Raw genomic sequence first — 15,556 nt, forward strand, 5'->3', positions numbered from 1 at the left:
GGCACTTGGACTGCACAGACTCCCTCCCAGTGGTGGCGTTCCAAACCCAGTAACTGAGGTTAAGAAGAAATGCTGCTGAGGAGGTGACCAATTCCAGGAGAAGACAACCCTTGTGGGCCAGGGTTGTCAGTTTCTGGAGAGAGGAGTAGAGACTGGATAAAGGTGATGCTGTCCAAGAACCAGTTGTCCTGAGAGCGGGAAGGTGGGTAGGACCTGCCCCGTGCACAGGGGAGGGCCTTGTGGAGGGCTTACCTCGTCAAGATAGTTTTCATCTGGACTACGGGGAGAGATTCCTAGCCCCCAGCCCACAACTATTGAATCCAATTTTTCAAGTCCAGAGACCTAGAAATCTGAATTTTTAGCAAGCACACCCCCGCCCTCCATGTGATTTTCATGACCACAAAGTTGAGAACCTTGATATAATATCATTGCTGAACCACCGTTAGTTTGTTCACCCACCCTTCTGCACGGGAGGGCAGAACAGATCTCAATAGACACTGCTTCCCCTCCTCGCTTGCGCAAAAAGGAATGTGAAATCAGCAAAAGGCTGTCCGCCCCAGGCTACCAGAGCTTGGTGATGGATCTGCAATCCCTGAGACTTCTTTCAGGGGGGAAGAGTCACTTGGTAAAATGTCCCAGTGACCATGCTGCTGCCTGGGCCTTGGGAATTATGCTTTCTAGTCTAAGCTTTGAGGCCGATGCCCAAGGGAGACCACAGATCCCTCCGTGCCGTCCTCTCCTTGGCCTTTGGAGAAGCCCGTTCCCACTTTGGGGGCTGACTCCACAGTGCCCTGAGAAGGAGTTTCCTAGGATGCCTCCTCCACCAACTCTGACATGCACCATCAGGATAAGCCTTCCTCAGGAATGATTTTCTATGTGCTGCACCCCCAAAGGATTCATCTGTGAGCCTCTTTTTAAGTGGTAATGGGCTGAAATGTGTCCCCCCAAATTCGTATGTCCAAGCCCCAACCCCCAGTACCTCAGAATGCACAGGGCCCTTAAAGAGGTGAGTAAGCTAAGAGGAGGCTCTTAGGGTGGGCCCTGATCTAATCTGACTGGTGTCCTTCCAAGAGGAGGAAGTCTGGACCCACAGAGAGATACCAATGATGCACACACACAAAAACGGTGACCATGTGAGGACAGAACAGCCAATAGGCAGCTGTCTGCAAGCCAAAGAGAGAGGCCTCACAAGAAACCAGACCTGCCCACACCTCCATCTCAGACTTCTAGGCTCTGGAACTGTGAGCAAACAATGTCTGGTGTTTGAGCCACCCATTCTGTGGTGTTTTGCTATGGCAGCCTAAGCAGACAAGTACACGAGCTAAAGTTCCCCAAGTTCTGCACCTTTCTACTGCTGCGACATGCTACTGTGTTTCGGAAAGGTTAGGAGAAGTCCTCTCAGCACCAGTGCACGAGCTGCACCCCTGCCTATCAAACCCTGTTGACTTGCGTTTATATTTCCCTATTTATTCCCCGTTAGTGAACATTTTTCATTTTTATTACTAATTTGTTCTCATTCTAATATGAAATGACTGTGTCTTTTCCCTATTTTTCTATGAGAATATTCTATTTTTCTTATTGATTTGTGAGAGTACTTTTTATAGCTAATATATTAAATCTTCATTGTACATTTGGCAAACGTTCTTTCTGTTGTTTGTTTCTTATTAATTTTGTTTATATTTTGTCATGGAAAAGTTAATTTTTTTAAATGTTCAAATCTATTTCTTTTTTCTTTCTTTCTTTCTTTTTTTTTTTTTTTTTTTGTTTGTGAGGCAAGGTCTTGCTATTTTGCCCAGGCTGGGCTCAAACTCGACATCTTCCTGCCTCAACATCCTGAGTAGCTGGGACTACAGATGCATGCCACGGTGGCTCCCAAATCTATTTCTTTAACTGCATTTGTGTCTAAAAAAATCCTGTTCCATCCATAAACTAAATAAATTGTTTAACTAAATTTTCTTCTTGTTTTATGGTTCCATATTTTGTTTTTTATTCTTTAATCCAACTTATATTCCTTTTGATGTCTGGCATGGAAATGGGATATAAACTGATTTTCTCCCTCAAATATCAAAATTTTACCGTACGGTTTTTTTTTAAAACAATCTATTCACTTTCCATCAAATTGAAATGTTTCCTTTCCAATATATTACCACTTATAGACGAAGGTCTGATTCTTGGTTACTATTATGTTTCATTGCTCTCTCTTTTTCCTTCATTAATACCACTGTCTTATAATTACTGTCCCAATTATATATTTAACTATCTGATAGAGTGTATTTCTCTTCATTACTTTTCACTTAAGATTCTTCCCCCCTGTTCTTGTCTATTATGCCCAGTGCATTTCTGAGTATGTTGCCAAGTTCTCCCGAAGATCCCATGATATTGGTTGGAATTACATTCAGCATACTAGCTAAGTAAAAAGACTCAACATCTTTCAATCTTTCTCTCTCTCTTTATTCAGACATAGTTGCTATATACCTCTCAAACCATTTAAATTTAGTCTTCAACTTCCTTACCCTTCTTGTTAGGACTGTGGCTAGACACTTTGTTTTGTCACATTGTGAATGAGACTTTGACACCTTTCCCCATAATGTTTCCCAACTATTGTCACTGAATCACACGGAAGCTATCTCTGAATACTGCCACTTTGTTGAGTTTTCTTGTTAATTCTAACAGGTTTTCCATTGATTCTTAAGGCTTTAGTTAGATTATCATTATTCACAGCCAATATGATTATCTGGAATCTTCCTTCTCATTAGAAATGCTTGTTATTTATCCTTTAGCTTAAATATTAGAGGTGACAACACTTGATTGTGTGGTTGATTTTTTTTTTTTTAAGTATGTGCTTCTTTTCTTACCCAGCAAAACAGAATGCCGTGCTCAAGCTTTCTGCCAAAGAACATAACTTTGACTTGGCTGCCGTTCACCTACCATCCAAACAGTCAAGAGAAATGGCACTCATGGTGGCTAGTTTGAAGGGCACAAATCACTTCACTGGTAAGTTTAGATTTTATTCCCGGATCACACTAGATCATCAGAGAGACACACTCCTGCTCTGCATTTTCTTGGCCCTGCAGAATTGCCTTCATGGAGTTGTGAGCTTTGCCATGCTCCCTGGACTTGCAGTAAGAACGTGTTTAAATCACCTTCAAAATCTATTATCACAATTATTTAAGGGTTTTTTGAGGTCATTGTCCATGACATCACTTAGTAACCTAAATATAAAGAAAGACCTTTGACAGAAATATCTTTGATACTACAGACCAAGAAAAAGCAGTTGGTACAAGTCACTAATGTTAGATTTTGGGGTCCCTGGTCCTTCAAATTGTACAGTCTGAAGTGTGGGGTTCACTAAGTCATCCAAACAGGACTCTGGTAGCACAGGGGCTGGGTTAATTCATTAAAGTCTAGGCCTATATGTCTACATTGATAGAGGCATGTTAAAGCTGGGCTTGTTCTATATGGAAAATAGGAACAAATTTGACAGAAAAAGTCAGAGCCAGGTCTGTTTACCAAAGGAAAAGAACAGACGCTATATGCACCATCACTGGAAGTCTATTTATATGAAAATACAACACACTTTCAATCTGGAATCCTCTCACTAAAAAGTGCTTTCCATTACCGCTTCAGCTTTTACTAAAGATTATCACCAGGAATAGCCATATAAAAACCGTCCTGAATTTATTATAAAAGTCTTGTCCAGAATATCGTCCATCATTCAATGTCTCAAACTTAAGGTCCAAGATGAGAAATTTCATTCAGGAATTTAGTTCAGAAAAAGCTTTCTTTTTTCCAATTCCAAAGCTTGCTCATTTTGAGTAATGACATCTAGGGATTACTGAATTTCCCTTTTCTCTCCCAAGAAGCTCAGAACAAAATTTGCCACTCAATCAGAGCGATTATACGAGCCCTCAGAGTTGACATATTCTTCATTTCATGGTTCCAATTTCCTCTCACTAGCTTATTAGTCTTATCATTAATACTTTTTGTGTCATACCAAATCTTGTTTGGAACAAAGGCCAAGTGAATATGGCATTTTCTTTACTGCTGTTACATGACTGTTCACGGTGCAAACGAGTCCCGTCACTGAGGTATCAGTAGGAGAGTCGGCAGGTGCGTGGTGGAAGGAGGTGGGGCAGTCTCACTCTCAGACCTAAGGCGGGGGTTGCCACTCAGCCGGTAGCTAGCAGCTGGCCAGGTTCTGTGGCAGAGGCTGGAGAGGCTGGACCCTGCGGATGCAGGGAGCTGCTGCTCAGCCCCCAGGATTAGACTGGTTTTCTTGAGGCAATGCAAGCCTGAATTGAGACGCCTTACAATTTTCTTGAAAAGCTATAAATCTATATTTTAAAGGAATCCTAGTGTTTCAACTGTTGGCAAGTAATTCAATTTTCTTTTAAACACACTGGACCAGCAAAAAATAGAATAGTGGCTGCCAGAGGGTAGGGAGAGGGGAAAATGGGGAATTGGTGTTCAATGGGTGTAAAGTTTCAGTTATACAAGATGGATAAATACTAGAGATCTGCTGTACAGCAGCACACCTGTAGCTAACAACACAGTATTGGGCACCTGAAAATTTGTTAAAAGGGTAGATTTCACGTTAAGTGCTCTTACCACAATGAAACAAAAAAGCACAGGGATATAGGAAATTTCTGGAGATAGTGAATGTGCTAACTACCTTGATTGTGGCGATGGTATCATGGGCATATGCACATGTCCAAACCCATCCAACTGTCCACATTAAATATGTACAGTTCTTTGTGTATCAGTCATACATCAAGAAAGGTGATTATTTATTTATTTATTTATTTATTTTGAGCTCCTCCTCCTCCTCCAAGAAAAGTGTTTAAAAGAAAAAGAAAAAACCACTCCGGACCAAGCCACCATCTGTGGCCCAGACCTGGGCCTTTGGACTCAGGGACATTTGGGAGCTGGTATCAGGAACCCAATTACCAGGGAGACAAAGCAGGAACTTTGGCAAACTGCTAACTTTGCCACTGGGGTGCTGATGTCATAATGGCAGCAAAGGTCCCACAGAGGTAAGCCCTGGAGAAACCTGAAATTCTAAGCTCTGTCTCAGATTTTGTGAGCATGGATTAGTAGGTAGAGCTCCGGACTTGGAATCTGGAAACATAGACTTGGTCTCAGCTCTGCCTCCAACAAATCACATCGTGGAGAACCCAGTGAATTTCCCAAGGCCTGCATAGCACTCCAGGCATGAGAAGGAGGTTGGCTAAGGCATGGGAATCTCTCAAATTCTTTATTTCCAAAAGTATCTTATTAGAATCCCCAAAGATAACATGAGCATGAGAAAAGAAGTTTTCACTCCTCTTTCAATCATTTACTTCTGCAGAAGAATTATCTAAATTTCCAATGTTCCACCAAACACTAAATGAAGGGAATTTTCAAGAGCAAGTGTAAAAAAAAAACAGATTAAAAAATGGGGGACAGGGGCACTACCACTCTCCTCCAAAGGAATTTCTGATTTCACACTCTCCTAGCAACAAAAACATAGTCACAATATGCTTTAGTGCGTGGGCTATTTTTTGAAAAGGGCAGAGTTAATATTTAACAACGTATAAGCAAGGCCATTTGGACATACACTTTTGTTATACCTGATAAAAGTTTTTGTCAATAATAAACAAATCACAAACTGTAAACAGCTGACTGTTTACAACGTTTTCAGAATATATGATTACTTTAATTCTGCAATGATTGCTTCAAGTTTTTCCTTAAAGGCACCAGAGAACTCACCCACCTTTTCTTCTTTTTTATAAAACTGAAAGGTTGGGAGGCACATGACTGCACAGTCTCTGACCACCTCCTCACAGTCGTCAGCGTCCACTTCCAGGAACACCACGTCCTCATGCTTCACAGACAGGGAATGGAAGACTGGCCGGATGTTCCTGCAGGGCCCACACCATGTGGCTGAGAAGTCCACAGCCACCAACCTCTCTCCAGCCTCCTTGAGCGCTGCCTCAAAGTCCTGCTTGCTCAGGATCATTCTCACCATGTCCACCTCCAGGAACTCCATTGTTTCTTCTTCAGGTTTCAGGAAGTCGCCTTCCTCGAGCTGGTTGGCTTCTTCTGAACCCTTGGGGAGGGTACCTTCTGTGGACTGGATCGTTTTTTCTGAAGCCTTGGGGATATTGCCTTCCTGGATCATTTCTCCTGGGGACTCGGGGAGGTCACCCTCCTTTGGCTGGATTGTTTTCAATGAACTTTTGAGGATGTCACTCTGCTTAGGCTGGATGGTATTTGCTGGAGACTTGGGGATACTGCCCAGCTTGGGATGGGTGATGTCTTCTGGAGACTTGGGGATACTGCCCAGCTTGGGATGGTTGATTTCTTTTGGGGACTTGGGGATACTGCTTAGCTTGGGATGGGTGCTGTCTTCTGGAGACTTGGGGCTAATGCCCAGCTTGGGCTGGATGGTATTTGCTGGGGACTGGGGGATACTGTCCACCTTGGAATAGAAGGTGTTTGTTGGAGACTTGGGGATACTGCCCAGCTTGGGACGGGTGGTTTCTTTGGGGGACTTGGGGATACTGCCCAGCTTGGGACGGGTGGTGTCTTCTGGAGACTTGGGGATAGTGCCCAGCTTGGGACAGGTGGTGTCTTCTGGAGACTTGGGGATAATGTCCAGCTTGGGACGGGTGGTGTCTTCTGGAGACTTGGGGATAATGTCCAGCTTGGGACAGGTGGTGTCTTCTGGAGACTTGGGGATAATGTCCAGCTTGGGACGGGTGGTATTTTCTGGAGACTTGGGGATAATGCCCAGCTTGGGACGGGTGGTGTCTTCTGGAGACTTGGGGATAATGTCCAGCTTGGGACGGGTGGTGTCTTCTGGAGACTTGGGGATAATGTCCAGCTTGGGACGGGTGGTGTCTTCTGGAGACTTGGGGATAATGTCCAGCTTGGGACGGGTGGTATTTTCTGAAGACTTGGGGATAATGCCCAGCTTGGGACGGGTGGTGTCTTCTGGAGACTTGGGGATAATGCCCAGCTTGGGACGGGTGGTATTTTCTGGAGACTTGGGGATAATGCCCAGCTTGGGACGGGTGGTGTCTTCTGGAGACTTGGGGATAATGCCCAGCTTGGGACGGGTGGTATTTTCTGGAGACTTGGGGATAATGCCCAGCTTGGGACGGGTGGTGTCTTCTGGAGACTTGGGGATAGTGCCCAGCTTGGGACGGGTGGTGTCTTCTGGAGACTTGGGGATAATGTCCAGCTTGGGACGGGTGGTGTCTTCTGGAGACTTGGGGATAATGCCCAGCTTGGGACGGGTGGTATTTTCTGGAGACTTGGGGATAATGCCCAGCTTGGGACGGGTGGTGTCTTCTGGAGACTTAGGGATAGTGCCCAGCTTGGGACGGGTGGTGCCTTCTGGAGACTTGGGGATAGTGCCCAGCTTGGGACGGGTGGTGTCTTCTGGAGACTTGGGGATAATGTCCAGCTTGGGACGGGTGGTGTCTTCTGGAGACTTGGGGATACTGCCCAGCTTGGGACGGGTCGTGTCTTCTGGAGACTTGGGGATACTGCCCAGCTTGGGACGGGTGGTGTCTTCTGGAGACTTGGGGATAGTGCCCAGCTTGGGACGGGTGGTGTCTTCTGGAGACTTGGGGATAATGTCCAGCTTGGGACGGGTGGTATTTTCTGGAGACTTGGGGATAGTGCCCAGCTTGGGACGGGTGGTGCCTTCTGGAGACTTGGGGATACTGCCCAGCTTGGGACGGGTGGTGTCTTCTGGAGACTTGGGGATACTGCCCAGCTTGGGACCAGTGGTGTCTTCTGGGGACTTGGAGATATTGGCCAGCTTGGGATGGATGATGTCTTTTGGAGACTCAGGGATACTGCCCAGCTTGGGATGGATGGCTTCTTTTGGGGACTTGGGAGTACTGCCCAGCTTGGGATGGATGGCTTCTTTTGGGGATTTGGGGATATTGCCTGGCTTGGGATGGATCGTTTCTTCTGGGGACTTGGAGATGTTGTCCTCCTTGGGCTGGATAGTGTTTGCTGAGAACTTGGGAATGTCACCACCCTGCTGTGGGACCTCAGACTCCTCTACGGGCACATAGAGTGTGTTGTTGACCATGGGAACAAAGACCTTCTCTTTGGCCTGGGCTGTGTCCAAGAACTCTGGAACCAGAAAAGCCACATTGCTGGACAGAACATGTAAAGGACTTTCTGAACAAAAAAGTAAATAAATAAAATAAAAGTGAAAAAGAAGAAACAAAAAAAATCTAATCATATAATCCAAGGAAGACTGATGTCATTCTTAGAGATCATGAATGAAGTCTGATGAATGATATATTAATTTGAATAACCTCATTTAACAGAAGGCCAAATAGCATGTGATTACATGTATCTTATATATATATATATATGTATGTATGCATACATACATATAGATAGATACTGTTTTTTAGAGATAGGTTCTCATTCTGGCCCAATTGTAGTTCACCGTAATCTTGAACTCTCAGGCTCCTGGTTCAGCCTTCTGATCTCCTGAGTAGCTAGGACTACAGGTGCACGCCACCACGACTGACCAATTTATTTATCTATTTATTTTTTAGAAAGGAGGTCTTACTATGTTGCCCAGGCTGGTCTCGAACTCCTGGCCTCAAGTGATCTTCTCACCTTAGCCTCCCAAAGTGCTGGGATTATGAGCATGACCCACCGAGCCTGGCTATGTTTTCATTTTTTTTTTTTTTTTAACCACAACTTTCTCTGCTTGGTTCAGTACTATATACTGACCACTCCCTAAGTGCACAGGTCCCTAAGGCAACCCTCTTCCCTCCTCACTCACCATTAGTGTCACCTTCATTTGTGTCTTCTTGAGTGGCCAGCCCCATATCTCGCTTTTCTGGGGCTCCAGTGTTAATGCTTTCCATCACCGGCTCATCTACATTCACTCCTGATCCGTCATAGATGCTGCATACCGGAGGCCATACCCTCCAGCTTTTTCCAGCCCATCCAACCTAATATCAAAATGTGAGTCACAACTTCTATTCAGGTGGCACGTTACAGCTGGTTTTCCCTATCTGTACTCACAACAGTGGTATCTGAGAGCTTCATGGTGGCATCAGCAATGGTGGCCGCACTGTGCCCGAGGCTGTGGATACGCGTTCATAGGCATTATTTCCTACAACACAACAAACCACTGAGGTAAGTACCATTATGAGCAGCACTTTGCAAGTGAGAAAACTGAGCCTTAGAGAAGTTATGTGGCTCAGTCAAGATCGCAAAGCTAGGATGCGGGGCAGGCTCCAAAGCCCACACTCTGAAATACTGTGCTGCCGTACCGTTTGCCAAGTGTACTGTCTGGGCTGGGTCATGTGAACCAACTTTCCCACAATCCCCTGCAGGATTCTCCAGCTCTAGCTTTCCCTTTATAACTTACCCATTGTGATCATCTCCTAGTATCTCCTTGTGACCATGTCAGCCTCCTCTGGAAAGTGCCACAGGATGTCAAATGTCCAGCTCCTGCCAGATGGTCTCTCTCCCCACCTCCCAGACCCTGAGCCCAGCCTGTACCCTGTCTCACACAAGTGCATCCAAGCACACAACTTCCCGACCCTGTGCTTGGGGGTCACAGCCTCCTCATGGCTGGTCCCAGTTCCCTTCCCTTCCCACCCCATCCTGTGGGAAGACTTCTCTTATCGGTTCAGGACTATTAGCTTGTTTTCCACTCTCACTCTGCACGACATATCCAGTCCAACATGCTATGTATCTATGGAGAATTTTGTATTCTCCACATATACTTTGAACAAATTCTTATCTCTTTTAGTTTTACCCCAACAACATAAGTATTGAAATCAAGAGGGTGGTCTAACCAATAAGACCTCCATGTTCCACAGAAGCCTCAAAAAGTCTAATGGCAGTGTTTCAACTAGCTGAATTTTTATACCAAAATACATGTTATTAAGGGGGAAAGGTGATGGGGGAGAGACTGCTGGCCTCGGCAAATCCGTGTTTCTTGATGACTTGAGTCCCATTCCAGGGAAGAGCTCGTGCTTCCACTCTGTCTCTTCAGACACTGCCAAGGAAAGCTCTGCCCTCTCGCCCTGGGAAACTTTGGGCAAAGACTTGGGACCTTTCTGATGTGACGTTCTAGAGGACAGGAGGTTGTCTTCACTCTCTAAAGCAAAGGGCTTCTGTAGCTGCTGGGCCTCTCCACTGTGCTCTGTTTTAAAGCAGAAGATGGGAATAAAAGTCAGGCACTTATCTGTTCAATGTCCTCCTCTCAGTGATGTTAGGAGAAAGGAACCAAAACAGTGAGATTGGACATTACTCACGCAAGTCATCATGAGTAGATTTTATGAACATAAAAGGGATGCTATCTCTAGACCTTGCTCATTGATAAATTAATTTCTCCTTGGACTCTGGCTTATATAGAGTTGCGGCAATTTGGAAGGGAATAGCTTATGACACAGAGGAACTCCCTAACTAGAGGAGGAAGTGAAAATGTCATCTCTTCCCTGCTGGAGGATGAGGAAGCACCGGGACAGAAGCATGTGTTCCGGCCTCCCCCTCCAGCTTGGAACCTCGGCATGGATGCTGGTCAGACGTGCTAGAGGAAAGCTGGAAGCAGAGGGAAACTGGCCTCCTGCTCAAAGCAGAAGGCCAGGAAGAGTCCACGTGGACTCCCCATCCATGACAGCACTTGCCCCGGTGCAGCATGGCCACCGGCACAGGGCATGGATGGGTGCATGGGCCCAGGGCCCCACAGCTTTCAGTGGCGGGGGCGGGGAGGGGGCATGTCAGGGATCCAGAAGTCCTGCACACCCCGGGTGGGGCTAGGAGTGCTCTGAGACCAGGGTACAATAGAGGCCCAGAGGAAGCACCATGAAGCCACAGCATGGGGGCATTTGTGACCAGAGGCAAGGACTAGAATCACAGACTCCACCTGCGAGTAACAACACAATGCTCCCACCCTGCACAGAGTCAGTGAATCCTCACAGTCCTGTGTGGGGACCGGGCCAGATGAAACCAGCAAGAGGCCAGACAGCCCTGCGCACCCAGACACTAGGGAGAAAGGGAGGATATGAGAGGTTGAGCTGCTACCACCACGGAAAAGTGTCCTTTAAGCTGAAATTCCAGAAACAGGAAACTTTAATTCAGTTTCTCTCCTCCTTGCCATCCCACCCAAAACCCACTGAGAAAAGGCTCACGGGTGGTAGAAGAGTAGATTCATCTCAGAGAAGTGTTTAGGCTACATCGTGTCTGCACACCTTAGCAAAAGAGAAGAAACCTGTGACCCTGTTACATTTACACTTGGAGATCTTAGTTGTGTTTTAGGCTTGGCAGTTGTTCCAGTTATTTTTACTCTTCCTTCTGCAATTCATGTGGGTTCCAAGCAACTTGAAATATTGACGCCTCTGAATCATTTTCATTCGACTTGTCATAAAATGTATGTTTTCCTTCAGCACAAGCTCATCCCCAAAGTGCTCATGAGAATTCACGTGAGTCAGGGTTGTGTCTCAGGAAACAAAAACAGCCAGCTATTTCAGGCATGAGATTATTTTGGCAATTATAAAACTGCTGGCAAGGCTGCCTATTTAGGCTAGGTGTCTAGGAACGACTCCCAGAACACGTAACAGTGTTACAGAACAGGCCTGCCGGAGTGCTGCAGCCTCCAGCATATCCAGAAAGTGGGGAATCGAAGGCTGCTGTCCTGACTATTGGCTTCAAGAACTTTCCGTGAGAGCTGCCATCCGGGGCTGAGCCCACCCCGGCCTCACCCCCTCCCAGCTCAGAGCTGGGGAGGAACACGGGTGCTCTGCTCCAGCTTCCCACTGGGCCCCTGCAGGAAGGGGCAGAAGTTGCAAACAGTGGCCTCCTTCTCAAGCACGTTCGTCTACTGGTGGACTGTAATTCGCACCCAGGACTGCAGCTGCAAGGGAGTCAAGGAAAAGCAGCTTTCGTTGCCAGCCTTTGCAGTACTGGGAAGCTATGCCAGAAGGGAGTTGGAATAAACACTGGGCATAAGTTCATTTCTACCACACCCTTCAAGGACAACATTAGGGACTCATTTTCTTACACTTTATGCTGGCCTAAGATTTTGGTTTTATAATTACAAAAATAATACATGTTCATAAGAGAAAAATTAGAAAATGGATAAATGAAAAGAAAATAAATATTATTCATGATCATTCATACTTCAGGGATCACTGCTAACATTGTGATCCTGTTGATAATCTTTGTCTTTTTTCTATTCACATGTAGATATTTTCAAATGAGATAATTTTCCAAAAAAGATACTATTTTGTCATCCTTTTCTCTTAAGAATTATGTTGGTGTCCCTCTAGCGAGTGCCCTTAGCCTTGGCCCTTCCCTCAACTTCCCTCTTGCCCCTTGATGCTCCCTGGTCGCGCTTGCACAGAGAACTCAGTGCTCATTTTACTACGGGCTTTTGTTCCTGGATTTTGACTAAACTCTTTAGTCTTAATCTATTGGCCTCAAAAATATTGGGCAGGCCGGGTGCAGTGGCTCACACCTGTTATCCTAGCACTTTGAGAGGCTGAGGCAGGAGGATCGCCTGAGGCCAGAAATTCAAGACCACCCTGAACAAGAATGAGAGCGACCCTCTTCTTTACAAGAAATAGAAAAAACGAGCCAAATGTGGTAGCACACCTGTAGTGCCAGCCACTTAGGAGGCAGATGCAAGAGGATCAGTAGAGCCCAGGAGTTTGACGTTGCAGTGAGCTGTGATGAGGCCACTGTACTTCAGACCCAACAACAGAGCAAGATCCTGTCTCAAAAAACCAAATGTGTGTGTGTGTGTGTGTGTGTGTGTGTGTGTGTGTGTGTGGCAGTTATGTTACCGCCTGCTTCATTCCTATGGTAATCAGTTATGTACTCTTATTTGGAATTAACATGATGGGTATCTCTCCACTAATTTCATTCATACAATCACAGACAACGACACTAAAAATCAATAGCAGAAGAAATGCCAAGAAGAGGCCATCCCAGCATTGAAGTAAACCAAATGTTCTTTCTTGGAGCCAAAGAACTTTACACCAAAAACTGAATTATATGTAGAACACGAATACCAAGCATTTATTTATGTTTTCCACATAATAATCTTGACCGTTATGACTTTAACTCTCTCTCTTATTGAGATAGTATTGAGATATAAAAAAAAGTACGTTGAACTTCTGTTAAAGTCCTATTAATATTGTAAATGTCCTCAAGTATTAGTTATTAATGAACAGAATAAACAAAATGCTATGTTAGCATAAAAACAAAAATAAGTGTTTTTATGAATAGATTTTGAATACTTTCCATGTCAAAACATGTTCACCCAAAGCAGGAGTCAGCAAATTTTTTTTTTCTGTAAGGGCCAGATAATGTAAATAAGTATTGTAGACTTTGCAGACCACATAGTTTCTGTCACACTACTCAACTCTGCTGTTGTAACATGAAAGCAGCCAACACGAGTGCAATTGTGAACCCCCAAAATTCACATGCTGACGTCTTATCCCCCAGTCCCTCAGACTGCGATCTTTCTTTTGGAAATAGGGTTGTTGCAGATATAATTAGTTAAGAGTCATCCTAGAGTAAGGTGGGCCCCTAATCCAATATGACCGTATCCTTCTATAAAGGGGAAATTTGGGCATGGACACACACAGCAGGAAGGGGATATGGAGAGACACGGGGAGAAGACGGCGGTCCACAAGCCAAGGAGAGAGGCCTGGAACAGATCCTTTTCTCATAGGCCTCACAACATCTTCATTTGCCTGGAACAGATCCTTTGCTCACAGGCCTCACAACATCTTCACTTGGGATTTCTGGCTCCCAGAACTGTGAGACGATGCATTTCTGTTGTTTAAGCCACCCAGTTTGTGGCAGTTTGTTACAGCAGCCCTAGCAGAAAATACAGCAGCAGCCACGCACAATATATAAATATCACCACAAATGGTCATGGCTGTGTCCCAGTAAAACTTTACTTACAAAAACAGGCAGGTGGCCATAGTTTGCCGACCCTTAACACAGATAATCATTTTTAATGACTGATAAGTGTTCCTTTAAATGGATGAACCACAGTTTATTTAAATAATTTTCTATTGGTGGATATACAGGTTGATTTTGATTCTTCACTGTTATAAACAATGCAGTAATAAACATATTTATGAATCTTTTCACATATTATTTTGCTTTTAGAAAAACTTCTCAAAATGAAATTCCTAGATCAATTGGTGGACATCATAAAGACTTTTGATAGATTTTGCCAAAATGTTTTTAAGAAAGGCTGTTATACCTAGCAGCAAGGTATCAAAGCACAATTTGATGGGCAAAAAAAGTTATGTCATTAGTAACAATTTGCATTTCTTTATTAAGGTGAAACTTTTAAAATACTTATTAATTTCTATTTCTTCCTTTACAAATTGCCTTATCATAGCATTTGCTTGATATTTCTTGGGAGGGAAGCATCTCCATATATATTAATTTCCTTATTTTATGTATACTTATATATCATTTCCCATTCACCAGTTATTGTCATAGGTTATTTTTTAGTTTACCTTTTAATTTTGTTTATGATATTTTGGTAGCAATATATAGATGCTCCAAGTTTTGTGCAGTTAAAAATCTATTAATTTTCTCTTCTCTGATTTTCACTCTGGGTGATATATTTGCATATAAACTTCTGAGCTTCTAATTCTAAGACCACCTTCCCAAGAGCCCCAAACCAATAATAATATTAATATAACAGCATAAAAGTAGCAGTGCTAAAACTTTCCAGGATTTAATTCAATGAAGATTCTATTATGATGAGGAAATGGTTTAAAGTGAAGTCAGCCTATAAATCATTCCTTTTGCTAAAAATTTAACCATCTCAGAGGGAGAGTTAAAGAGATCATATGTATACATTTAGGGTTTTTATTTTTTATATACTACATATGCCAAAGCGCCCACCAATTTACTGTGGAATAATGAAAATATTTGCCCTATACAGATTCAGACTCCTCCGTTCATTCAGCATAATGGGTAGGCAATGGGAAGGGGGAATTTAATCCAAATCACCACTAAAACAAAAATAAGATACAAAATGAGTACCTTTTGTGGAATTTTTTAAGAAAAGAGCCCCGCTGGAAATCATATCCGCAATGGAAGATTGGGAGGTGGAAGGATGCAAGCCCCGCGCCCTCGGCCTGCAGCACTAACTGAAGCAGGAGGCGGACTCCGCGCCTCACCTCTTACCGTCTTCCCAAAATTCAATCCAGAGAGAAGAACGTCTTTAAGAATAATAATGCATTTTTACATAAACTTTAAATTTTAGAGCACACGTATTTACAGCACAGTTGCTCTTTGGCCCTCCCACTGCGCACCGTCTCCAGGAAGCGGCAGACGCGCCCAGCGCCGGAGTGCGCCCGCCTGCACCAGGGCAGCCAGGGCAGAGCAGAACACGGAGGCAGCAAAGCGGCAGCCCCAGGAAGCGTCTCTCAGTGTGTTCACTGCAGCGCTGATGTTCAGAGTCACCGTACTGGCCCCAGTGGGAAGGGTCGGAGCTCATTCTCACCACGGCCGAGAGAGGCATTCAGTGGGTGCCTAATGCATG

At 44.5% G+C, this 15,556-nt stretch overlaps 1 protein-coding gene across 1 annotated transcript; it reads right to left on the reverse strand.

Moving 5' to 3' along the window:
- Positions 1–5,668: 5,668 nt before the first annotated feature.
- On the reverse strand, positions 5,669–8,175 carry TXNDC2 (thioredoxin domain containing 2). Its single transcript, XM_045527229.1, has 2 exons — positions 7,009–8,175; positions 5,669–6,075 (listed from the first exon to the last, which is right to left on the reverse strand). The coding sequence occupies exons 1-2, from the start codon at positions 8,087–8,089 to the stop codon at positions 5,690–5,692; spliced, it is 1,467 nt and encodes a 488-aa protein (XP_045383185.1). The 5' UTR covers positions 8,090–8,175; the 3' UTR covers positions 5,669–5,689.
- Between the last annotated feature and the right edge of the window lie 7,381 nt (positions 8,176–15,556).

The sequence above is a fragment of the Lemur catta genome, chromosome 16 (assembly GCF_020740605.2).
Source record: "Lemur catta isolate mLemCat1 chromosome 16, mLemCat1.pri, whole genome shotgun sequence".
NCBI classification, from domain to species: domain Eukaryota; kingdom Metazoa; phylum Chordata; class Mammalia; order Primates; family Lemuridae; genus Lemur; species Lemur catta.